Raw genomic sequence first — 27,426 nt, forward strand, 5'->3', positions numbered from 1 at the left:
TATGAGAGACAGGCCAAGGCCCTTCACATAGCTGGCAAGGCCCTTTCTCTATCAGTGTTATTTTTCACTTTCCTACTTATGATCTAAAAATCCTCAAATGCCTACTGTTCCCTACACACACTATGCAGCTTTATAACTTTACCCATGCTTCTGCCTAGAACAACTCTGACTATGCTTCTGACTACCTAAGTTCCAGTTACACTTCAAGATTTAATTTGGCCTTCCCTGGCCACCCCTATTTCCCTGCCACCTGGTTTAGGTTCCTTTTGAATACCTAGGTAACACGGTATTCCTTAATGTTCCTGTTGCATCCTCAGTATAACTCTACCAAAAAGATGATTTGCTTCTATGTCTTTCTACTAGGTACACTGTAAAATTATCTGGGTTAGGGACTAATTATTATGCATCTTTGTAGCCACAAGACATCACCAGCTGCTTTATACATAGTGAGTATTTAATAAGTGATTGTTAACCTGACTCTTTCCCCTCTCTATTTCTCCACAACTTCTAGGTGACCAAAAAGACATTACAATCCAGGAGTATACAATTATCCACTTAAAAGTAGAAATCTAGTACCATGTTACCAAAGTTTAGAGGTATTTATTTGGTAGGAAAAATAGTAGGCACATTCCTCTCTCCCAAATTTTTTTTAATGTATTAGTCTCTTACAACTGGAAATTATTGTCAAATAACATGACACCTTTAAAGCAATCTAGGTTAACTTAAAAAACACCATAGCCTCAACCAAGTTACACTTACATTCGGCTAGCTTCGATGTTGTCAGACTGAGGTTCTCCTGGCGATCTGTAAAATGCAATTGAGGAAAGTTAAGCAGAATATTCCATATTCCAAAAAGGGCAGACATGTTATTTTAGAAGACAAATTTGAAAACAAGATTTAATTGTTAACAGTTTTAAAAGTAACTAAAGATTTCAATAGAAGAAAAAAGTGATCAAGTCAGACTGCCATTCAACACATTTATTATAAAAGCTGGACTAATAAAAAAGTCAGCACATTGTTTTTAAGGAAAACTGTAAACACTATATTTAGATACCAACATACAAAGCAGTATAATAAAACATAATTATTCACAAAGTCAATATTTATAATAAAAACATACAACTACGAAACTTTCTATAGCCAACTACTAGTTATCCATAATATCAAAAGTATTCACTAGTATTCACAGTCCGAAACTATATTTAGATCAGGGGTCAGCAAACTATTTCCTCAGACAACAAACTAAGGCCTGGGCCAGGCGCCTATTGTTGTACAATTTTATTGGAATACAGCCACACTCATTCATTTACATATTGTCTATGGCTGCTTTCAAAACACTACAAGAGCAGAGCTGAGAAACTCTGATAAGGATATATAGCCCACAAAGCCTAAGTATTTATTATCTGGCCCATTAAGAAAAAGTTTGCCAACTTCTGCTCTAGATAATTTAAATTTAAATCTAATAGCCTTGGGAATTTTGAGACACTTTAAGTCAGATTTACCATTCTAATCATGATTATCTTGGTTTAACAATGAAATTAACTTTCCCTGAAAATACACCGGCAAGATGCACTATGTATCAAAAGTGTACCAACCGGGGATATTAAAATTTGATTATAGATAATTGTGAACTGACTTCAGTTATAAATAGTTGCCAGTTACACCAAAAAGTATTTTATTTTCATTTTGAGATATGAATCAATTTTGCCTATTCCCACCATGCTGTTAAAAAAATAAATTCCTGTGATCCTATTCGGTTTCATCAACAGTATTGGTCAGTGTATACTAAGGCGAATCAACATAATATTGATTTCTAACACTCAAATTCTCAAAATTTTTAGAGATCAAAAGCTAAATATCTAAAATGACATTATAAGGACTTGATTTGTGAATTTATCACGGACTTGAAATTTCTAATTCTGACCTTTAACAAAAGAATCTTAAATTCAGAGCCACCAGCAAAATAAAAAAAGAAAAGAAAGAAAAAGAAAAAAACAACAAAAATAAACAGTTTTCCACATTTCTTAGCTTTTAAAAATCTCACTTCTTTACCAGACTTTCAAAATTACCCCTCACTGTAGTTCATTCAGAGTCCAAGGACAAGAATGCCAAAAAAAAACAAAAAAAAAAACCAAAAACAAAAACAAAAAAAAAAACAAAAAAAAAACCCAAAAAAGACTCCAGCAGCTCAAATATTTTAGCTCCTCTTTGCAGTGTATTCACATTTTCAATTTTGCACAAAGTTATATTAGAACTAAAAATTGGGGCATGCTGGAGGTGGCAGTGACTTGGCACTGACACAAATGCAAAAATTTCACTCCACCCTCTCCCCCAGGGAGCAAGCAAATCACCTTTGTGACACACCTGGTCTCCACCAGCCTTGTGGGTAAGTACCCCAAGATTGCTTCCAAACTTGTTTGTATGTCTCAGACAGAAGAGCTAAAAACTGATGATAACCCCATGTACCAGCTGACTCATTTTTGAAAGTGCGACCCTCCAGCATCAGATGTCATACTGTAAGGAGGCAGAGCAGGCTTGCAAAACAAAAAATAAACCTGCTGGCACTAAGGGAAGAGAGGCAGATTAGAAGCTTTCAAACACGTAGGCGGCAAAACTTTCAAAATTAACAGGGAAAGAGAAAGAGAGAGGGAAAAAAATGAGGACACAATGACAGGAAAATTAAAATACTACTGCAAAAAGGTAAGACACAAGCAAGAAGGAAAACAAATTCAAGTCTTAGAAGCACAATATATAACTGCTGCAAAGTTTTGAGAAATGAGATAGACGTTAAATACATCATCAAATGGTAACTACACTCTGTTTTCCAATCTCTGTTCCCTAAACAAGAGAATATGTAAACATTAGCATCAAACTGTCAGCGAATTATTATATAGTTAATACATATTCAAGTGAGCTACTAAAAACCATTTATAAGTCAAACCAAGCAATTTAAACCAATTCGGTCTAACAGAAGGACAAAAGAATAAGAAAGGATTGAAAGAGTATTACCCAAAAACAGATCTATCCTCAGTCTCTTAAACATGGTTATCCTAAATTGTTTTCTACTCAAAATGGAAATGTTTTTTTTAATTAAGAGAAAAGTGAATATACACAGAACTAGCAAACGCTTTTCTTGCAATGCGTAATAGTATATGTTTGAATAAACTTCTAGTCATTCTGCTTATATTTCTGTAATATTCTAAATAATTTACCAAAAAATATCCTAAAATTATGATTCTGACTCTCAAACTATGAAATATCTAACATCTAGCATTAGTTTCCAAGCTTTACTTTGGCCACTAAAGCATTTTTATTCATTACTGTCAAGTTTTTGGAAGTAAGGATCTAGTACATGTTCAGGATATTATCAATGGGGAGAAAAAAGAAAAAGTACTGACTTAAGTTAACCTAGTTTGTCAGAATAACAAACCAGAAAAGACACTTTAAAATAAACAATAAGTAACATTAGAAAATAAAAAATCTTGGAAGAGTCTCAATTTTAGGCCTTGATTTGGATCACAGAAAACTGATCACAAAATGCCTACTAATCTAGATAGTGCAGCATGAGCTGGAACATTCAAATGGAGGATCACTTCCAATAATAATGGGTGCAGCTTGTCCAGCCAGCAAGCCACTCCTTCTACCTCCACGATAACTATCTAGGAGAGAAAATTATACCAGTTTTATTGAAGTTGTAAAAATTTCTAGAAGTATTTTAGTTAAAACTCTTACCACATAAAAGGCACATCTTAAAATGCACACTGAGAATTTTTTTAATAGTTTTTATAATGTTCAAACAGGTTTATTTAAAAACATGAAATTTTTGAGAAATACTTTCTTGTTTACTTATACAGATAGATCTGGGGTCGGGGGAAGCATAAAATATTTTAGGAAGGATATTTAAATGGAGAAGCACATTACCACGTAAGCTCTACTATTTGCACTATTCCTGCCAACTATAATTTTCTTCATTTCTTACAAAACATATTTTACTTTATAATAACAGCCTTTTAAAGGCTGTAAAATAACATTCAAAATTACCTTTTACAAGCTGTGGCCATTCGGTGACATCAGGGTGATCACAGCTTTGAGTCACTGATTAAAAACAGGTAGTCACACCAGTCTAGCTGCTAACTTGATCTGAGCGTAGGTTTAATAACTCTAATAAATTAAACAAATCTTTAGTTAGAACACTTTAATATAAATCCAATTCACTGTTCAAAAACTTATCTTCAAAGCTTCAAATCAGGTGTCAATTCAACATTCATCAGAAGAGTAATTATTATAGAAATGCTTTTAAGGACTATTTTCCAGATTTTTTTTTCCTTAAATGATCTCTTCACTTGATAAAGTGTGGTGATAATCTCTTGTATTTTTACAGAGTGTTACAGTTTACACAGCACTTTGGTCAACAGTGTCTTGTTTGAGACTCAGGACAACTTCAGCTCTACCTAATCAGGGCAGATACTATAATAAGAATTTAAGGAAAAAACAAAAACCAAAACAAATTAAGCAGACTTAGAGTGATTAACTGACTTGCCCAAGATTTTAGAATTAGTGTTGAAGCTAGGATTAAAACTCAGATCTACTGACTTCCTATCCAGGGTTAGAATTTATTGGTTTGATTTAGTTTTTACTACACAGAGTTTCCTAACTTCAGTGTATGCAAAGATTCAGAATATGGATTGAGATCCCACTATTATGGCAACTGTTTAAATGAGACTAACAGTCATAGAGTTTTCCAGGTAGTCAAATGCTTAATGGTTACTTACACACACACACACACACACACCCAAAGTCTAGTCCTACTTACTCTACATTAAGTAGGGTAATCTAACAGCCCAAACCCCTTGGGTACTCCATGAAAAAAGCATTCTATTCTTTCTCAGCCATAATCCACTAATATTCAATTCCATAAAAGAGACTGGCAAGATACAAAAACATGTTCTCCTCCCTCAACCTAGTATCTTTTGATCCCCTTACTTGGCTTTAGCACAACTTTCTTGATTGTCATGGTTCAAATTTATCAGGCATCCTAATCCTATATAGTTCTGGCAAAGACATACATCTGAAATATCCCCGTATTGAGAACTCATTTTGTGCAACTAGTTTTTCCTCTATTTGATTTCCCTACCAAACTGTATATCCAGGCCAAATCCAAAAAGTGAACTAAGGAAAAATGAGAAAATTAAGAGGGAGGAAAAAATACCCTTGATAGTTGACACCTCTCCAAAGTGGCAACAAACAACCACAGGAGGCGGTTACCAGCATGGACCCAGAACCCAATATAAAATAGTAAGGTATCTGAGAATACCAAGAGAAGAGTTGAAATATCAATCTTGAGTCCATACCTCTACAGCAGCCTATGAACTTGGGCTTCAAATTCAGATAAGGGTGAGGGTTGGCCTTAGTATATACAAGTAATTTTAGGGAACTCCAAATATATGGGACTTACATGCCCTGGACAAAACAATCCAATTTTCCAGACTTCCCTATCATAGCTACCTGTCTCCTTATGAGAGCCTAGAATATTCCTGAGTTTACATGAGAAAAAGGCAATGGCATCCCTGAAATGAACAATGTTCCCTCTTGGGTTCCCTCTGATTTCAGAACCCCCAAAGAAGTCTAACTTTCCAACCTGTAAACATAATATATGAGAAAGTTAAAATACCTCGAGTGATCAACTAAGGTAAATTAATTCATTAAAGAGCTATTTGTATTTTACTGAGCCAAGTTCTCTCTACTGGTCCGCTTTTATATGAGATCCAGTGTTTAACAGAGCACAAATAGGGTCCAGAGCCAATCTAGATTCAAGTCCTTGTTTGGTCACTTACTAGATGGCAACTCTTGGGCAAGTTGTTTAACCATTCTGAGCCTCATTTCATTCATAGAGAGAAGACAATAGTAGTGTCTATTTTAGAGGGGTGTCCTGAGGATGCACAAACCAACATATTAAACTGCTCAGAACAGTGCCTGGCACATAGTAAGAGCTTAACAAATGGAAGCTATTATTAACTCACAACTTAACAGCCAAACCTGTCCCCTTCAATCTTCTCATGCATAAGATTTCACTTTTCACAGCATCCTAACCTCTTCTAATTTCTTTCAGAATCTCATTTCTGTCCCTTATAGTCTACCTGGTAGCACAGTGATTTACCACCTAGCACAATGCTTTAAAAATAGCAGGCACCCAAATTTGCTGAAAATGTTTGTCCTTATTCTAACTATGACATTAAGATATGCATGCATTTTGAATTCCAAAAAATAAAACAGAAACATACCATATTTCGCCAAACTTCTGAGGAGCTGGTGAACTGTAAAATCAGGTTCTTACAGATTTTTAACCTAAAATATAAAACACCTCACTCAATTCTTTTCACATAGACAACTGGATAAACTAAAAAAAAAAATCTTCCCCAAAATTCATTTTTTGTAATGTTTATGAATATCCAAAAACATACCAAGAGACAAGTGTCCCTAATGCTTTTGCCAGGCTGCATGCAAGGGTGGTTAGACAGGCCCTGTTCCCTGACTGCTTTCCTCTCGCAGAGCCATGTTTCCTATATTCATCCACAGAGCTTAGAGTCTGCCATTTCTTTACTCTTCCCTCCCTCCAAAAGGGCTGAAAATACATGAAAACTGTTTGACTGTATGCCTCTAATTCCTTCAGATACCTATAGCAATTTAGCTATAGGTAAATAAATGTACCTAACACAGCAGATGCTCATAGTATGTAGCATCTTAACATATCATGAGCATCTGCTATGTTAGGTATATTTACGAGCATCCGTCCACTACCCCCTAGATTTGCAGCCTTGGGCAGGTTCTTTCATATCTGAGTCTCAGGCGTCAGGTTGTTGTGAGTTTGAGAGAAAATGTTTTATAAGTATGTAGGACAATGCTACCTGGCACAAAAAAGGAGCTCAACACTGGCAGCAATGATTATTTCCTAAATCAAACATGTAACATGTCTATCAAAACTTAACTCATCAAAAAAAAAAAAAATACCTTGACCCAACAAAAACCAAATTCTGATCTTAAAACATGTACCCAAATAATCACTGTAAATTCTTAACTCTTTTTGCATTTCTCAGTGGAATAAGAACTGCAGTCTTTTAAATCATTTCCTTTGATGATATATGAAGAAACCAACTCCCAAAGATTAGGAAACCCACAGGAGGTCGGGTTGGGGCAGGCCAGGGTGACTCATTCAGTTAATCATCCAATGATTTTGGCTGAGGTCCTGATCTCACAGTTTGTGGGATCAAGGCCCACATCAGGATCCTCGATATCAGTGCAGGGCCTTATTGGGATTCTCTCTCCCTCTCTTTGCCCCTCCCCTGCTCACTTGTGCTCTCTCAAAATAAAATAAATATACTAAAAAAACACAAACAAAAACAAAAAAAAACACCCACCCAGTGTTCTAGGTTGATGGTAGAAAATGAATACACAGCATATATTTTTTGTATTAACCAAGTTTTAAGATCTTAGAGAACCAAGTCTCAATGTATTCAAAATAGACTCCACTAGAGAAATCTGCAAAAAAATGGGTATTTGACCTTTACTTTCAGACTGTGATTTGGTGCATAAAGTGGGGGTGCATGAATCTGCATTTTTAATACACCTTTCAGGTGACACACAGATCCAAATGTGAAATACCTTGCTTCAGAAGATTGGGAACACATAATCATAGGAAAATATATCATCAAATCTAGAGTGATACAGGATAAGAGAAACTGTAAGCCCCAGAAATGTTAGGTAGTCTCTGTAAATTTAACCATTAGCACCCTAATACAAGACTTAGTGCCTTTATTTTATGTCTGTGTGCCTCTCCAGAAAGCCCAGTCTAATAATCTAAGAATAAAAACGTAATCTACCCTTTATCCATCTACATTCATCTCCCCCTCTAACATTTTCATTTACTCTTAAAATGGTCCATCTGTTAACCCTCACACTCTATATATGCACACCACCTATATACATTATGTCTATATATTATAACATTTGTTATGTCCTTCATCTCCTCTTCAATAGCCTATTTCCTTCATTTCCTTCTAACCTAGGTCAAAACTTAATTTCACAGACTACCTTTTCTATCGTTTTTTTGTGTGTTCCCTCAGCACTTCTTTGAACAATGGTTATGATGTCTTAAATTTATGGGTAAAGCTACTTGTTGAAACTCTTAAGCTTTGTAAATTTATAAATCTCACAACTGACCAAAGACTGTCCTCATCCATTCTGTTGTTAGAACAAAATGTTTAAATACTGCTTTCATACCGTACTCTCCACATAATCCCCTCAACTCTATCAACCCCTGAGTACCAGTTCCTTATTTTCTTCCCTTTTAACTGCTGGAAAGACCTGAAAACCATTATTAATTATCTCAGCTGCTTACACACAAAACCTTCCACCTACTGACATTTTTCTTACAAAGTCATCATCATTCCTGTGTATTCTAAATCCTGTGGCCTCTAATCCTATTTTATCTCTGCAGCACTTCACACCAGTACTCACCTTCCCTGGCTTCCATAATGCTGTACCCACCTATATATTCTTCTACCTGTGACAGCAACTAGGTCTTCTAGTTCACCTTCCTACCCCTCATTCTTGGCCACAAAAGTTTCTTGCACTAGCCCCTTTTCTTAACCTAAATTAATTCTCTGTGCAATGCCATCCATTTCTATAGCACCCCTATACTTTGGACCCAACTCTATATCTTTAAATCTCTATCTCTCAAGTTGTGATAAGCCTGCTACTCTCAATTACCACTGATACACATGCATGCCTGAATTATCATTAGCATATAATCAAACTCCATTATTTCCCAAAAAATCACTCCAACATGCCCAATCCTGCTGTCCTTCTAGATACAGAATGAAAAAATTGCTGCCACTCTTTATTTTCTTCCTCTCATTTTTATTTGGCATAACCACGGTGTGGGTTGAAACTTGTTAACCTTCAAATTCTTAATCATTCATTCAAAAAATGTCTGCTAGCTGAAACTAATACAATGTTATACATCAATTTCATCTCAATAAAAAAAGTGTATTAGAGTTTGAGTGCACATCAAGTGGATAAAGACACAGTGGTAAAGAAACTAGACATAATCTCTTGTCCTCATGTGATGGGCAAAAGGGGCACAAATAATAAAAACCACAATAAATAATGTAATTGCAATACATAATTGTGTTGTAAAGAAGCACAAGATATGGTAAGTGCATATAGAGTTCTGACAATCTGGGAAAACAGGGAAGGCAAAAAACCACAGAAGCACCCTATGACCCAATAATACCATTCCTCAGTAGATACCCAAGAACCAAAAATATAAGAACTGAAAGCAAGGACTTGAAGAAACATTTGTACATCCATATTCACAGCAGCATTATTTGTAACAGCCAAAAGAAAGAAGCAACCCAAGTGTCCAGTGAATGAATGGTTAAACAAATTGTGGTATTTTTACATACAATGAAATACTATTCAGCCTTAAAAAAGGAAAATGATACATGCTGTAACATGAGTAAGCCTTGAATATATCACGCTACCTGATACAAGCCAGAAGCAAAAGGATAGATATTATATGATTACATTTACATAAGTAGCTAGAATAGTCAAATTCTTAGAGACAGAAAATAGAAGAGTGGTCACTAAAGGCTGGAGGGAGGGAGAAGGTAACAGGAGCAGGGGAGAGTTACTGTTTAATGGGTACAGAATCTGAGTTTGGGACAATGAAAAAGTTCCAGAGATGAGTAAGAGTGATGACTGCACAACAACATGAATATACTTTATGCCACTGATCTGTACACTTAAAAATGGTTAAAGTAATGAATTTTATCTTACGTACATTTTACTGTACAGAAAAAGAAACTATGATGTGATACCACCACACACCCATCAGAACATCTGATACTTGAAAATATCAAATGCTAAATGCAAAATGATAGAACAATTTGGAAAACAATTCTTTATAAATCTGAACATAAACTTGTCATGTGACCTAGTAATTCCAATTTAAGGTTTTTACTCTGGAGAAATGAAAACATGTTCACAAAAAGACACACGCAAAGTGTATGTTTATTCACAACAGCCTAATGCTGGAAAAAATCTCAATGTTCACCAAAAGAAAAAAAAAAAGAAAAATGAATAAGCAAACTGTGGCATAGCTGTACTGCACTAAAAAACAAACATAAAGTGATAAATACAAAATGGAGGAATTTCAAATACTTGCTAAGGGAACAAAATCAAAGAAAGAAAAATATATAACTTATGACACCATTTATATGCAACTCTAGAAGAGGCAAAACTAATATGCAGAGCAATGGTTGGTTACCTGGAGCTAACAGGGAGAAATGACTAGGAAGAACATTTTTGGGGAGTAATTTAAATGTTCTAGTTCTTAACTGTGGTAGCAGTTACAGGACATATATGCATGAAAATACATCAAACTGTACACTTAAAAATGGGCATACATTATTGGATATAAATTATACTTCAATAAACTTTTTTTGGTTTATGAAAATGTAGCATATAAAAAGGTGGCATTTTAAATCAGTGAAGAAAGGATCCCTTAACTGATCTAGAGAATTGTCTACCCAAGTGGAAAAAAAATAAAAGGTAAATATGTGTACACAATATCCAAGGACATGCCAAATGCAATACAGATCTATATCTAAACAAAACCATATACAAAAAATTAACTCAAAACAGATGACAGACTTAAATACAGAGCTAGAACTACAAAACTCTTAGAAGAAAGTAGGCATAAATCCTTATAACCTTTAGATTAGGCAATGGTTTCTTAAATAACAACACCAAAGACAACAAAATAAAAATTCATAAACCGGACATTTAAAACTTGGGTGCTTCAAGATAACAACCATAAAAGTGAAAAGAAAACCCACAGAATGTGGAGAAATATTTGAAAATCATGTATCTGATAAGAGACTTGTATCCACAACATATAAAGAATACTTAAAACACAATAGAAAGGGGCACCTGGGTGGCTAAGTCAGGTAAGCGGCTGACTTGATTTCAGCTCAGGTCATGATCTCACATTTCATGAGATCGAGCCCCACATGGGGCTCTGAGTTTAACTAACAGCGTGCAGCCTGCTTGGGATTTTCCCTCTCTTTTTCTGCCATTCCCCCACTCTCGTATATAGAAGCTCTCTCAAAAAAAAAAAAAAAAAAAAAAAAAAAAAAAAGTCCCAATTAAAAAATAGCAAAGGATTTGTGCAGATCCACCCCCAAAGAGGGCCAATCAGCACATGAAATGTTTCTATCATCATTAGTCATTAAGCAAATGCAAATCAAAACCACAAAGAGATACCTTCACACCCATAAAAATTACTAAGATAAAGGGACAATGAACGGAGGTAGTGCTATCAGAAAGAACCTGCATACACTGCTGATTCAACTGTAAACTGGTGCAGCCACTTTGGAGGACTTTGGCAGCTTAAAATGTTAAACATAGATACCCTATGACCCAGCAGTTTCACTTCTAGATATATACTCAACAGAGCTGAATATATATGTCCACACAAAAGCCTATATATGAATGTTCATGGCAACTTGATTCATAATAACCATAAAGTGCAAACAATCCAAACAGTTATCAACTAACTGAATAAACAGTGCATATATTCATAGCATATTATTCAGCCATAAAAAAAGAATGAAGTGCTGTTATATGCTACATGAGTGAAACCTGAAAATATAATACTGTGTAAAAGAAGTCTTACATTAAAGGGCACATATTTTATGATTCCACATATATGAGATGTCCAGAACAGGCAAATCCATATAGAAAGAAAGCAGATTAATGGTTGCCAGAGGATGGAGGACAGGAGAACAGGGAATGACTACTAACAGGTACAGAGTTTCTTTTTGGGATAATAAAAAGGTTCTAAAATCAGCCCTGGTGGTTGTAAAACTGAGTATACTAAAACCCATACTAAATACAGTTATTACTAAAACTGAATTATATGCTTTAAAAGGATGAATTGTATGGTATGTGAATTATATTTCAATAAAGTTGGGAATTATAAAAAATATATGGTGTGATTTTTTTTTAAGAAACCTCTCAAAAAAAGAAAAAAGCTACATGTATCTATAATTATACAAATATATTTGTTTGGCATTTGCCAGGCAATTTTAGATTATTCTACACTAACATTTAACAGCTGTTATATTTTAGAGTAAGAAGAAACTTTCACTTATTTTTATACCTAAAACTATACATTTTATCTACCTGCATTTGCTCACTCTCAAAAATAATTCTATGCACCAATATTTAAGGGGGGGGATGGGAAAACCAACCAGGAAATACAAGTGGCTTTCTGGAAATACAGAAATGTTAGAATTCATGGTTTTATGATTTATGAAAATAACCTAACCCAATATTTGAAATTGATACTATGCTGCAAATCTAGATTGTGCAGTTATATATAGGAGTAGGTAGGAGAACTCTGGAATCACAATTACTGTGTATTGGAAAAGAACTGAACTCTCTAATGGCATTTAGCCTTCCCCTCCCTCTGGGTTCTGTGAACAGTTCATAAATTAAATAAGTTATGCTTATTTACCTACCTGAATAACTACAAAATGTACATTCCTGATTGGCCAATTTTCCCCCTAATAAGGTACCTTTACTTAAGTGTTTTGTTACATGGGTTAAGAGTAGATCAAGTGTCATCTATGGAAATCTTTTAGAAATTCTAAATTACCAGATTTATCTCAATTTCCTGGCTTTAAATATAAATCACATATTCTGGTCAAGAATTCTATGATCTGAAAATAGAAGCAAATGTGACACATAGTCCGAATGACAGTATTGTGAAATTTTCCTCCAGGTTCTTTCTGCACTATAGTTCATTTGAGTTCAATCTTATATAGTGTCTAACCTAAAATTAAACCTAGAATTATGCTTTCAGCCTATTTTATGCACACACACCAAAAAATGACATACAGTACAAGATACTGAAATAACTAAAGGTAGGTGGGTTTTCCTTGAAATAATCATGAACATATACTTTCACATTTATTATTTCCTTTGCATATCAAATGTAGCACCTAAACTCAAGTATCTGGCATGCTGGGGAGCTTAGTCGGTTAAGCATGCGACAGGATTTCAGCTCAAATCACAGTTCATGAGATGGAGCTCCCCTGTTGGGCTCCGTGCTGACAGTGCAGACCCTGCTTGGGATTCTCTCTCTCCCCTCCCCTGCTTGCACGAGCTCCCTCTCTCTCTCAAAATAAATACAATAAACTTAAAAAAAATAAACTCATAAAATCTGATTCAAGGATAACAAAAGACCACTGGCTTCTAATTTAACTTCAAAGTGCTTTTAAGAATGCTTACTACATATAATTTTAATTACATCTGCATCTGTTAAAAAAATTGAAAATTGCTCTAAAGACTATACTTGAAGGATATAAAACGTAAAAGTTGAAGATGTTTAATTTTCTATTAATATCTAGTAAAATACCTCAAAGTGGCCTAATTATATTCTTTTGAGCAGTTACCAACTGGAGTAGTATTTTTAGATCAATTAGTACATGAACCTTCATTCATTCACCCAGCACAAATGCCTGAAAGTATACAATAAAAAAAAAGGGGGGGTGGGGAGGACATCAGGATGGCTTAGTTGGTGGAGTATGAGACTCTTTACTCCAGGGTTGTAAATTTGAGCCCCAAGTTGGGTGTAGAGATTACTTAAAAAAAAAATAAGATCTTTTTTTTTTTTTTTTTAAATTTTTTTTTTTCAACGTTTATTTATTTTTGGGACAGAGAGAGACAGAGCATGAACGGGGGAGGGGCAGAGAGAGAGGGAGACACAGAATCGGAAACAGGCTCCAGGCTCTGAGCCATCAGCCCAGAGCCCGACGCGGGGCTCGAACTCCCAGACCGCGAGATCGTGACCTGGCTGAAGTCGGCCGCTTAACCGACTGCGCCACCCAGGCGCCCCAAAAAAAAATAAGATCTTTAAATAAGTAAAATTAAATAAAACAAAACAAAACAAAATAAAATAAAATAAAGAACCATTTACTTTTATCATGGAGTCACCAAGTCAGGAGTAAAGAACTTATTTAATTGCAATTTGAGATTATGTACTTGCTCAGGAAAAGCAGGATTCAAAAACAGCACAATACAAGGAAACACTAAAACAAATGAGTGCAAGGAGATTCTCAGGGAAGGCTTCCCAGAGTAATATTTAGGAATATTTAGCAATATTCCCTGAGACCTAAAGAACAGGTGAAATTTGTTGTCTGTATTCCAGGAAAATTGAAATGCACTGGCAAAGACTTTGACACTAGAAAGAGGTTAGACAGCTCAAAAAACTGCAAAGGTCAGTACTGTTAGATGGCTCTGAACAATGGGGACTGAGGAGAAAGATACAGCTGTGGAGGAGAAAGAATCTAGATTATGTGAGACTTCCTAGACTAATAAAGGATTCTGAATTTATTCTAAAAGCAACGGAAAGCCAAAGCATAATTTTAAATAGAAAATAACAAGGTTAAGACTTATTTTTAAACAATCACTTGAAAAGACAGAATTGTTATTTGTTCACAATCCAAAAGAATTACAAACAATTAGAAATGATGGAGTTCATCCAAGTTGATGGTTACAAAATCAATATCAGCAATAATCAAATGAAATAAAAAGGATGCTATTTATATTGCAAAAAAAAATTAATCATATACCAGGAATAAATTTAATAAAGCATGTGTAAAAGGCCTTTATGAAGAAAACTGCAAAATACAGAAGAATCAAATAAATAGCAAGATAAACCATGTATAGTCAATGCAGTTCTAAATAATATCCCCAAAGGAATTTGATAAAATAGTTTTAAGTTATGAAAGAATGAAAGTCTAAGGGTCAAGATAGTTCTGAAAATTAATAAAGGGGAGGCCTGGAATCCCAGATTTCAAAGCTTAATATAGAACTATGTGAAATAAAAAAATGTAGTACTGGTGTTTAAAAAAGATTAAGACAAAAAATTAAATTAAAAAAAAACAAACAAACTAAAATCAAACCCAAGCATATGACAGATGACAGTAGAAAAATAATGGAGAATCAATACTTAATGTTGGAACAATTAACTTATGTGAAAAAAAAATTGATTCCTAACTCCCTCCCACATGGGACCTAAATGCAAAAAAAATCAAACAATATAAACCTCTCAACTACTAGCAGACAACGTAAAAGATGGTTTCTGGAACAAAAAATACAAATCATAAAGGAAAAGGATCATGATTTTAACATCCAAAGTTGAGATTCTATATCACACAAGACACTATCACAACGGGCAACAAGTAATTTTATTCTTATTCTGTTATCTTTCACCACTGCACTGTAAAGTAAGAAGGTTGAATGAGATGATTATCAAGGTCCTTTACATAACATAAATGCTGTTATGATGTCTCACTCTTTTTAAAACATTTAATTCATAAAATATTTAAAACATAGCCAAAATAATAAAGTTCATAGCCATTTACCAACCATCCAGAGTTAATAATCAAGAAAATGCAAATTAAAATGAAGTATCATTTCGTATCCATCAAATTTGCTAAAATTTTAAAATGTGACAATCCCAAGTATGGGCTAGGATGCTGGAAAATGAATTGCACATATGCTGCTGGTAAAGTATACATTGCATAATGATTTTAAAGAAGAATTAGTAATATCTAGTAAAATTAAAGTTATTCACAACCTATTCCAGGCAATTTCACTTTAATGAATCTTCCCAAACACCTACACCAAAAAAAAAAAAAAAAAGTATAAGAAACAATCACTCCAGCATTATTAATAACAGAAAAGAAAATAACTCAAAATATCCATCAACAGTGAAATACATACATTTTATATATCTATACAATAGAGTACCATTACAGCAAATTGAATATATTAGACTTATATGCACTAACATACAGATCTCAAAAAATGCTAAGTATTTTTTTAAAAGGAAGCTGATGAAAGATTATGTTCAATACAGTACCATTTTGTAAAAATTTTAAACATAGAACACTGTGTATATCACTTATGGATACATGTACATGGATACAGTAGAAGTATATACAAGAATATGAAGTATACTCAAGAACCTCAGGATAGTTATTACCTTAAGTAGAGAGAGGGTAATAGAACTGGGAAAGATTGGGAGGATGTTGCTATAAGTGCATACATAAGACTGCATTTACTTCCCAAAGAATCAAAAGTGGCCGAATTTATAATTCTGGATAGTGTTTGAATGAGTATTTGCTATATTATTTACTGTAAGTTTTAAATACTTTGTAAACAATGTAACCTAACCTACTTACTTTATAAAAGGAAAGATATCAGAATATAAAATAAATACTATTGTAGTCACAGCAATTTTAAACATGTCTAAAATAGCACTTTGGGGAATTAAATCTTGATCACTTAAGAGAAAGAAACTTGTAGGCTACAGTGCAGCCTTAATTTCTCAACATCTGATGTCAGCTAGAAATCTCGAGAACACAAACACACCCCTCCTAGGAAACCCTGTCAAGTACAGCACAGGTATCAGCAGTAAAGTGGGACTGCAGTATAGGCAGGTCTTTAGTCTACTGTCCAGACTGACCCCTAGTCCTATCATTACTTAAAATTATTTAAAGTTCTGAAGCCTAGAGGATTTTGCTCCTGATTAAACTTAGTTCATCAGCCCACAGCAGATATCCAAAAGTAGTTCTAAACTAAAAAGAAAGCAGTTCACTCATTAAGCACTTACAAATACATAAAACTGCACGTGAAAAAAATGTTTATTGTTCTCATAGAATCTTCAATCCAGGAGCAAAGAAATGATTTAATTTCCATTGAGATAAGTGACTTACCTATTCTCCTGTTGAGACCCATCTATTTTTAAGTTCACCCCTCCTTGCCTTTCATCTAGCCCAAAAGATGGGAGAGGAATTTTAGGGTGAGTAAACGGACTCCCTACTGAGATAAATGAGACCACAGGACCTTACTTTTTCATTTTGAAGATAATCTGAAATATAATACACTGGGCAATCATGGAATTAAAAGAATATACAATAATACCTGAAATGCAGAAATCTAGTTTTATGTGTATGCAAGACTAAAGTTAGCTCATTTTTTTTTTTTAACATATTCTACTTAAGAGGTCTCATTTCAACACTAGAGTCAACTTTTAAGCACTTCCATCCTGTCAAGCACAGTACATCCCTACCTTCGCTGCCAAACTTTAATCCATTTAATTTTCTATTTTCCTTTCCTGCTCTTTAAACATGTTGAATGTGTCCTAGTCCATTTTGGGCAGCTAAAACAAGATACCACAGACTGGGTGGCTTGTAAACAGAAATTTCTCACATTTCTGGAGTCTAAGAAGCCCAATATCAGGGTGCTGGCAGATTTGATGTCTGGGAAGAACTAGATTCCTGATTCACAGACAGCTGTCTTCTAGCTGGGTCCTCCTATGGAAGAAAAGGCAAGGGAATTCCTTGAAATCTTTTATAAGGCACCCCACTAGTGAGGGCTCTACTCTAATGATCTAATCACCTCCAGAAGGCGTCAGATCCTAATACCATTACACTGGGTGTTACAATTCCAACACATAAATTTTGGGAGGACGTAAACATTTAGTCTATAGCAGTATGTCACAAACATAACAAAATGTGTAAAATATTGAATATAAATGAAGCAGCTTAAGTAGCTACGGAAAGAAACTTTTCATTTTTTGTAAGAAACTCTAAATTTAGAACATCTTGAACAGCATAGTTTCTATAACCAATATTCAATATGATGCATTGTCAGCTCACTTCAGAAAACTAGAAGAGAAATGTTACCCAATTACTCTTTGTGTTAAATGGGATTTATCACATAAAACAGGTGCTCAAAAGACATGTATTTTTTTTAATTCCTAAAACAAAAACATTAAATATTTAGCAAAGGTAAATATTTAATATCCTTATTTACAGCACACTATAAGGTTATCAATATTGGCACATATACACACAAAGAGTCACAATAAATAGAACCCCTAAGAAAAAAATACTGAAGTAATTATTAAGCTGAAAATACCCATATGTCTCCCTATGACCCATTAGCTTTATGTAATAAAAACTGCTGGGCATTTCATCCTTTCTCTTTCAAAGAATGGGATTATGCTTTACATCTGATAAAAAAATTTGTTAGCAGTATGAAGAAATTCCTGTAGTGGTATCTGCAGTGCTAGAAGTATCATCTGAGAAGAAAAAAAAGAACACCAGTTTTAAAGATGAAGCAAGGAAGTGACAAAATGTGACATTTGTTCAGTCTGAATGGTACATACATGATTGTTATATTATTCTCTATACTGTCTGTATATTGAATGGGGGGGGTCAGAATTTGTTCTGAATCACAAAGAATATAAAAGTAAATGGGTTAGGATAGTGGTTACAGTCCACAAAAGAAATGCTAAGACTACCTTCTCACATTCAAGAGTAGAACTCTATTAGAAGCTTGAAATGGATAAGGTATCCCTTTTGATACAAGGAGGCAGAAGTCATCACATTAAGAACTAACAAAGAGCTATAAGCCTGCATACCACAAAGAAACAGGTCAAAAATTTTTTCATGTTTTATTTTCAATATAAAAGGATCTGTGCTTGACTAACCTCAACTGACCTCAGAAGGGTACTGTACGCAACACACTGAACTGTTAAGAGTTACCACATTAAGCTCCATTCTGCCCAGCCAAGAGTTTCATTTAAAGAACATTTTACCCTACTTGTATAGTAAGTGTTCAGGGTTCATATGCTACCTTCATGCTTTTAATTATAGCATAGATGCTGACTTTAATAAAGTCTTACATAGGATTCTTTTCCATGATCCACATGTGATGCCTTATAGATTCCACAGACTTCCTAGGATTGAACTTCTCGCATAATCTTATCCAATAAGAATCTATGTCTCCAAAATTTTTCCTTTGAGGTCAACCTTATGATTCACTTGCCATTTATCAAATTAACAGGAGAGGTCAAAAGTAAAGCAAATTACAGAAGGTGTTGGACTATGGATTAATAATACTGAATACATCACTAATTATTAAGATTTATTGCTTATTTTAAATGTAGTTGACAAATTTAAAATAAATTCAGACACTAAACATTTTCCAAAATAATACTTCTATGAAAAGATTAAAAATGTTAATAGAGAAAAGCATGGAAATATACCAAGGTTCCAATCACCTATTTAATACTAACCAACTTGTTTTTTAGGGCAAGTCACTAAATCATACAAGGTCACTTTATTATTCCACTTTTTTGAGAATGATCACATCTGAAAAGCAATCCTTTGAAACAGACAAAGCAAGTATCACCTTCACTTGAAAGAAGTTAACAGAACAAAGGCTTTAAGAGATAAATGACCTGCTCATGACTAGAAGCTAGATGGGAAGAATGAACCCATGATCTTCTGACACCAAAGTTAGTGCTTCTTCCTCCACATCAGTGATTCTTGGTGGCTTTTGTTCACTGAACCTGCTGAGACTCTGAAACACTTAAAATTTTATATATAATTTTAGGGAGTTCACAGTCATGAAGCTTAGAATCAAACAGTTAACAACTATCAGCTAAATCTATATGCAAACAGCAATATTCCAAAAAAAAGGTACTAGCTTTATTTCATTCTCAGATTGGCCTTAAACTTAATAATCTTCTTTTTGACTTACTATCCACAATGATATTTACTTGCTAAAGATAATTTAGATCAAAGCACACTATACATAACATTTCTCAGGTTAAATGAAAATGAAAGTTGGCAGAGACTAATTATGTACTGTTATTTCATTAAAAAAATTACACAGTATCTTTAAGTGTTTTAAACATAGGATATGTTTATAGATTAATACTATTTCTATTTAGGGGCACCTGGGTGGCTCCGTCGGTTGGGCATCTGACTTTGGCTCAGGTCATGATCTTGCAGTTGGTGGGTCCAAGCCCTGCGTCAGGCTCTGTGCTGACAGCTCAGAGCATGAAGCTTCCTTCAAATTCTGTGTCTCCTCCTCTCTCTGCCCCTCCCATGCTCATGCTCTGTTTCGCTCTGTCTCTCAATAATAAATAAATGTAAAAAAAAAAAAAAATACTATTTCTATTTACTGTAATTTTACTTGACTTCCTTTCTAAGAAGTTCCATTTCCTGCACTGTTATGGTCAGAAAAGGCCCATTGATGGCATCTTGTGAAGTCATCCTTCTAATAATAGTGTAGAAAACACTCAAACAGAAGGTAAGTGTGTAATCACAAACTACTCCTCCCAAGAGGTAGGAGCAAACATGTGCCATAGGGTACAAAGAGTCCTGAACAAAGAGTCCATATTCTCAGACTGTGGTTCTGGCTCTGCCACCTAGGTGACTTTAAGAAAATCTGTTTAAAGCTTTGCACTTCAATTTCTTCATGTGTAAAATTAATGGAGTAACTAAAACTAACTTCGAGAATAGTCCTACTCAGGTTTAAACCTTGTATAAATCTAGAAGACAGAAGGATAATCACCCCAGAAAAATATCAAAGTATTCATAGGAAACTGCCAATTTTTCTTTTTTTTTTATATATACCCATTCACACAAACAAACACACTATGTGCCAGATCTTGGGTGATGGAGAGGGACCAAGATATAAAGATATGAAATATCTCACATATGCCAAATAGTGGTAGAAAGGGGTAAAAATAATAATCTTTAGAATAGCAGCTGAGGGTGGAAAGTGTTGAGCCCAACAGAACTGTCCTAAGATTAGAAGAGCACAGAAGAATGAGGCTCTGTTACATGATAGGGTTTCACAAAAAATGGGATTAATATGGACAGAGTAACTAGACTATAAGCTTCCGAAAGACAGAGACATGATTTTTGTCTTTGTATCCCTTACACCTAACCAAGCTCATAGTAGGTACTCAATAAATGTTAGCTGACTATTTACTACTTCATTAACTAATTCATCCATACTCAAGTATGGATAGTAAACTTTCTGGTAAACACTAGTAGGAGTCCTTGCCCTTAAAGAGTGAGTTCACAGGTAGTGAGAATGAAAACATGTAAAGGATAACATGCTAGAGTTCCCTGTATTTAAGGTGCTTTGAGACCAATCAGAAAAACTGGGTAGAAAGACTTCAAATGATAATACTTATTAAGGGCCTATGTGTTAGGCATTTTACAAACTTTAATCCTCATTAACAACTCTGAGTTAGTTTCACCATCCCATTTTACAGATGACAAAACTGCAGCTCACCAAGACGAAGTTAACTTGCCAAGATAAGACAACTAGGGGGAGCCCTGAATTAAAAATGGGATCTAGTTCCAAAGCTGTTTTCACTGTACATACTGTAATGTCTTTGAATATATTTTATCTTTACATTTCCACTGGGGGTGGGGGGGTAGGGGGCTGAGGGAGCAGGAACTGTCAAAATCTGCCAAAACTCTGTTATCCTGAATTAACCATAAAAAGAGAAAATTTGTCTTCATTCATAAAAATGAGAAAACTAATTTTTATACAGCTGCATGTGTACTTAATATAAATTGTCTCTATATTCTGACCAATACAAGTTTAGGTCTCAACAAAAATATGCAACATGACTGAAGAACATAACCAATAATCATTTCAGAAAATAAGCATTTGTAAATATCATTTCAAGTGCTTGGGTTGAAAAATTTAGGTATGATTCATAGTTTTGGATTATTCCAATGACTGCTTATTCGAAACAGCAAATTATTTCAGATTTGTGGGGGAGAGGTTTGGAGGTGAGAGAGAAGGGATAATTTTAAAAATGACCTAAAGTTTAAGAAATACAAATGATTAAATGTCAAAGACTCTGTAAGTAACCAATTAATCTTGTTAAATGACCTGGACAAGTGGGATGAGAATGTCTTCCTCTCAATTCTAATTAAGTGTACTTAAAAAAGTAAGTCATGAAAAAGATGTACAATTTAGGAGACATAAAACAAAAACAGCTTACAAAACCTCTGAAAAGGAAATCAAAACATTGTAATTTTATCTCTCTGTAAAGTTAAACTCCTCAGGAACTAGGCAATGTCTAGACAATTGTGTACAAAACACTTAGCACATTAATGCTAGTTAATAAATATTGACACAATAAGGCTTTCTTAGTTTCCAATTCTAATTTTGTAAATATAGGGTCATTATTTCTTGGATTTATTTTTTACTTTTGCGATCATGATTACTAGTTTCTTTAAAGGGCTTCTGGGTCATTCTTTAGTTTTATCAGCACCATCACTAATACTGTATTCATTTCATTAAAAATGTGATAAATAGCTCAGATTTACAAGCAAAATCTAATTCCAAAATTACTTCAACTATACACACTGTGACAAAATTTTATTTTTATCTTCCTAAATTCTAAACTTTTTTACATGATTTACACAATAATACTCCAAGTAAGAATACTTACTAGTCAGAGATATGAAATACACTTCTCATTCCTCTTGTCATTCACTTAAGATTTACTGGGTATCTACAATGACTTTGACAGGTAATTTTTTTGACTGCTGTACTTAGAAACTTTAGGTCACTTCCATTTCAGGTCCCCAGAATATTCTGGAATAAATTTCCTGCTTCTTTCAATATTGCAAGCAGTGGAATACTCCAAAATTATAGGTCATATCCATATTCTCTCATGGTTTATGGAGAGTAACTCTGGACTGTAAATCCCATATTGCCATTCGTCTACATTTTCAACAGCACCTTAGCCACTTAATAAATATAATGCCAAACAGATTTAGTAATGCTTCTATTTTAATATGCCCATAGGACGTTTTAAAAAAAAATCAGAAACTAAATTATCTTTGAAGAATAAACTCAACGAGTGTCTATGTTAAAATTATTTCTAACAATTTTACGGACTAAAGCATTTGCCACATTCAATTCTGACTTTACCAACAAAACCTCAACGCCATGACGAAAAGTCCTTTTCAATTTTCTCAACTGAAAAGGGAAAACAAAAAATGCCAACTGTTTGCAGGGCTGCATTTAACAGAATCTCTGGCAAACCCGGTAGAGCTCATACTTAATTTGAAAAACCCAATAACCTGTGAACACAATCCTTGGGCTTGATTTCCCTCTTCATTCCCCCTCTCCGCCAGTCCACCCCCAAAATCCCGACCCACCAAAGCACACGTCTAAACATTTTTCACTACCGGGGCAAAAACCTCGAAAACAGAGGCTTCCTCCCCTTTGGAAGAAAAAGGCCAGGCCTATTCAGCCTGGGGCCCGGGCCTGCTCCTTAAGCTCCGCTCCAAGGAGGGCCAACTCTCGACTCCCTGCACGGCCCGCCTCGGGCCCGCTCGCGTCCCCTAAGGCGACAAAACCCTCCCTCAGGCCCTCAGCCAGGACTGACAGTTACGGGAGCAGCAGCGGCTGCTACCTATCAGAGGCCTACTTCTGGCACCGACCCCTCCAAACCACGCGCCCCCAAACACCTGCCGCGGCGCGGTTTAGGGGCGTCCTTACGTTTGCCGAAGCCAGCCCCGCAGGGTGGCTTGGACTACAGAGAAAACGAAGGGAAACGTGACCGGCCTCCCCGGCCCAGGCCCCGTCCTCGGCCACACTGACCTGTTGTCGCCCCCGCGCCTGGGCTGTGGCCCTCGCAGAAGCGGCCGCCTCACTAGTCGTCGTCGCCCTCGCTCGCCGCCTCCGCCCGCCGCCGCCTCGTTCCCTTTCGCTGCCGCCACCGCCGGGGCTCATGCGGGACCCGCGCTTCCTTCTCCGGAGACTAAGGCCGGGAAAGGGGGCACCGGGGCCGCATAAAACCCCGCGCTCGTCGCCAGCCGCCGCTCCGCCGCTGCCTGTCCCCACTAGAGAGCTGCGGGGCCCGCCGACCCGGGGCTAGACTGTAAGCTGCTCCGAGCGCGACCCCAAGGAGGAGCCGAGGGAGGCGCCGCTCCCCGAGGCCGTAATCGCTAGGTCCGCACAGATGAAGCTCAAGTCGGAGGCAGGAGCGAAAGGCGAGTGCCTGGGCCGGCAGATGGCTAAGTGGTAGCGAGGTGTGCAAGCGAGAGGAAGGCGATGTGTCGAGGTTCTGGCGAAGGGGATTCAGGCTCTGTCGTCTCCTGCAGTCACCCCGAACCCAGCGCCACCATCTTGGGAAAAACGCGGATCTCGCCGCCGCAGCGCAAGCCGGGAGGACTGGCTGGGCGGGCCGAGTATCCCAGCAGGCAGCGCGCTCCGCCCGGTCGGGCGAGGGCTCCGGGCCGGGACGCAGGAACGCGGGGCGGGGCTGGGGGGAGCGCAGGAGGACGCAGCGTTGTGCCCTGCCCCCCTTGCTGGCTCCGCCCTCTTCCTGCTTGCCGTCGTCGCCGGCGCAGGGGCTGTTGGGAAGGGGAAGTTGCTCCCGGCTCCCTGGAGTCCTACTAGGGTCGGTCGCCATCTTAGGACGGGGCGGAGAGGGCAATGTTTCCTTTGAGCCACCGCTGTTTGTGGCCCCACGAAAGAAGGGGGTACACGCCGGAAGGCCCCTGTCTACCCAGGCGTGTTGGAGAGTCCCCTGGTCAACCCAAGTCCAGAAGCGTGCTAGGACTTGGACGCTTTTGCTTTTGGTGGGGAACAAATCGGCTCTGAAAATCCGCCGAAGGGTGGGTGGAGGGGGCCTTTGATAGCTCCCAGCCCCTCTGCAGGGCTGAAGCCGCCGGATCCCAGGCCTTCGACCCCAACCCCTTTCTGTCCAGAGCTGCCTCTAAATACTGCCGAGGTAGCCCGAAAGTGTGAGCCAGCTTTCAGGGATCCAAGGTCATCTGCTTAGGTCTCTCGGCAACACTTTGTCACTAGTTTGCTAGAATCTGAAAGCCAGTCTCGCAGTTTTGATGCTTGGTAGGTTGTTGATAAAATGAATGTGGCGTCTTGGTAGACATCAGCTGGATGGATGCTAGTTTTGACCCATATGACAACACATTTAAACCCGTGCGTCATTTTTAGTACCAAGGTCACCATTTTATTTAAAATGGATTTTTTGTGGCTCTGCGACACTTAAACTAGCAAAGCTATAATGGAATCACTAGCAATTCAGTCTTAACGGCTTGCAACTTTGCTAAGCCCATAGAATACTATATGAGATCCCATTCATCTAGTATTCAAAGGATTTTTTTAAATCAACAATCTTACATAGCACTGTATTTAGCTGTCATTCTTAGAACATTTTTTTCTATACAGTAACATATATATAGTTATATATAGAGATATACTGCTTTCCAACTATAAACAACTTAAACAACTATAAAAAGTCAGCTACTGGAATTTAAATTTTCCCAGGACAATTAATGATAAATGACAGTATTAAATCATGTCCAACTTTAACTCAGTTCCTCATTCTTTTTTTTCATTTTCCTCCATTACAGGTCTTAATTTGGAAACAATTTGCAGTTATATTTTATAGAAGAGGGAAATTAAAGTCAGTCTTTTAAGGATTCTTTGCATATTATCAAAATAGGCAAATGAGAATGAAAATCTTTTAAGAATTTTGTTAGAATTATCAAAGCAAAATGTTACTGCAGTGTCTAGTATGTGAAGATACTTGTAACTATTCTACTTAAGTATAAATTGAATAAATGAAATGTAGTTTTGTATAACCTGATGCATCAAAATGGGGCAGAAATTCCTGAATATCAAAAAAATTAAAGACTGACGAGAAATAATTCTGTTCTTAGTTAAATGTCGCACTGACTATCCTGTTCTTTACCAAAATCAAGGAGGATCCCAGATCCTTTGAATATGCAGAAATTACACATAGACCTTTTAATTCATTGATAGGTATTTGTTAGTGTCAGACCTGGTTCAAGAACCCACTCTCTTTGTCTTATCCATTTAAAATGTTGTGATGTTTGCTGATAAAAATTACTAGCACTTTGGCATATGGTAAGTGCTCAGTAAATGTTAGGGCTTAGTAGTAGTAGTAGTATCAATACTATTGTGTAACATTATACACTTCATGAACTCCTTCACACCTCCACACTTATTTCTACAGATCTACCTGAATTTCCACTCCCCTGATCTCATGTCTTAAAGTATGAGCCTTTTTTTTTTGCCAGTGCGTGAGGGGGTAGAAATCTCAAGACCTTAGTCCCTTGGTTGTTTCCTTTCTTGTTCATGAATTCTCCTAACTTTGTCCCTTCTATTTAGAAGAGCTATCTATACTTGGGTTGTCATTTCTTTCTAAGTCCCTCTTCAACTACTGAAATTTAGCATTTGCTCACATTTTAATATACTGCTTGTGTTAATGTCAGTAATAGCACAGTGGCCAAATCTAAAAGTTGCTTCTCAATTTTCATGGTGTATGACCTCTTTGTAGGCTTCCATACTGCTGCTAACCACTGCCTGCTGGAAACTGCTTCCTAGGTTCCATCACCCTGCATTCTCCCTTCCTTGTCATGGGCCCTCTTCTTCAAGTTGTCTTTGCATAATGTTCTTCATTGTTGGTTCTCTTTGCCTGCTGTATTATACAGTCTCTGATATTACCATATACATATACTCTCCCTCTATCACTTATTTCAGTCAGAGAACAAGTCTGAATCTTGAACACTGATCTCTCTCAGAAACCAGTTATATTCAGCCCCTTATTGGAAATGTGTATTGGATGTTCTGTTGCACCTTAAAACTCAACATGTATAAAATTAAACTGCTAATTTCCATTTTACACCATTAACTGAGATGGGAATAATTTTGGAGAAGAGCAGGTTTTGGGAAGAACTAGCAGGAATTGGGTTTGGGGAGTGTTAAATTTGAAATACCTATATCTCTGTAGTGGATATCCGTGGTAGAGATTGACTGCTAGATGACTCCTAATATGCCTTCTCCTCTTCATCCATGGTAATAGAATTATCTAGCCAGACACATGGTTGCCTATAATAAACTCTGTATCCATGTCAGTAGGCTCTGGCCAGTGGGATTGAGAAACTTCCAGATGATATTCTAAAATAATGGGATGCCTCTTTCCCTTTATCCGTTTCTGGTGATGGAAATGTAGTAGACGTTGTGAGCTATTTTGGAAGGACAATTGGGTGGGTCCCTGAAGACTTCATGAGTCAGAGCCTATGTACCAGCTTGAACTTTAGTGTGAGACCGATAACTTCTATAATTTGCCATGGTTTTTCTACATCACTTTTACTGAAGCTGACCTTGTATCATAATATCCAAATGAAGAAATCAAGGAGGCAGTTGGATGTGGGTGTCTGGAGTTAAGGGAGAATGAAAGCAACTTATTCTACATTCCCTGGCTTGATGACTCTTCCATCTGTGGCATTCCTCAATCATAATTTGGTAATCCTAGATTTCTTCCTCTCTCTCACTCCTTTGGCAATTAGGCAAAGTCACATTTTCTTTAAAGCATTGGTTTTAAAGTTAGGTAGCATAGCAAAATGGTTAAGAGCACCGGCTCCCAATTTATTGGCAAGTGCAAAAATGTCAGGCAAAATC

The 27,426-nt window shown here is 36.4% G+C and overlaps 1 protein-coding gene across 6 annotated transcripts in view; it reads right to left on the minus strand.

Annotated features, from left to right (window-relative positions):
- UBE3A (ubiquitin protein ligase E3A) overlaps positions 1-24,150 on the minus strand; it is a 92,607-nt gene extending 68,457 nt beyond the window's left edge. Inside the window, exons 1-4 of one of the 6 annotated variants that reach the window (XM_030317575.1) lie at positions 23,575-24,150; positions 6,282-6,345; positions 4,042-4,161; positions 760-804 (exon numbers count right to left, since the gene is read on the minus strand). In XM_030317575.1, coding sequence (XP_030173435.1) covers positions 760-804; positions 4,042-4,061 — 65 coding nt within the window. In that variant the 5' untranslated portion in view covers positions 4,062-4,161; positions 6,282-6,345; positions 23,575-24,150. Of the gene's footprint in view, positions 1-759; positions 805-2,364; positions 2,565-4,041; positions 4,162-6,281; positions 6,346-23,574 lie in introns of those variants that run through there. The other 5 variants (XM_030317571.1, XM_030317573.1, XM_030317574.1 and 2 more) reach the window with 5 other exon arrangements.
- Positions 24,151-27,426: the final 3,276 nt, after the last annotated feature.

Source organism: Lynx canadensis, chromosome B3, assembly GCF_007474595.2.
Source record: "Lynx canadensis isolate LIC74 chromosome B3, mLynCan4.pri.v2, whole genome shotgun sequence".
In the NCBI taxonomy this organism is placed as follows: Eukaryota; Metazoa; Chordata; class Mammalia; order Carnivora; family Felidae; genus Lynx; species Lynx canadensis.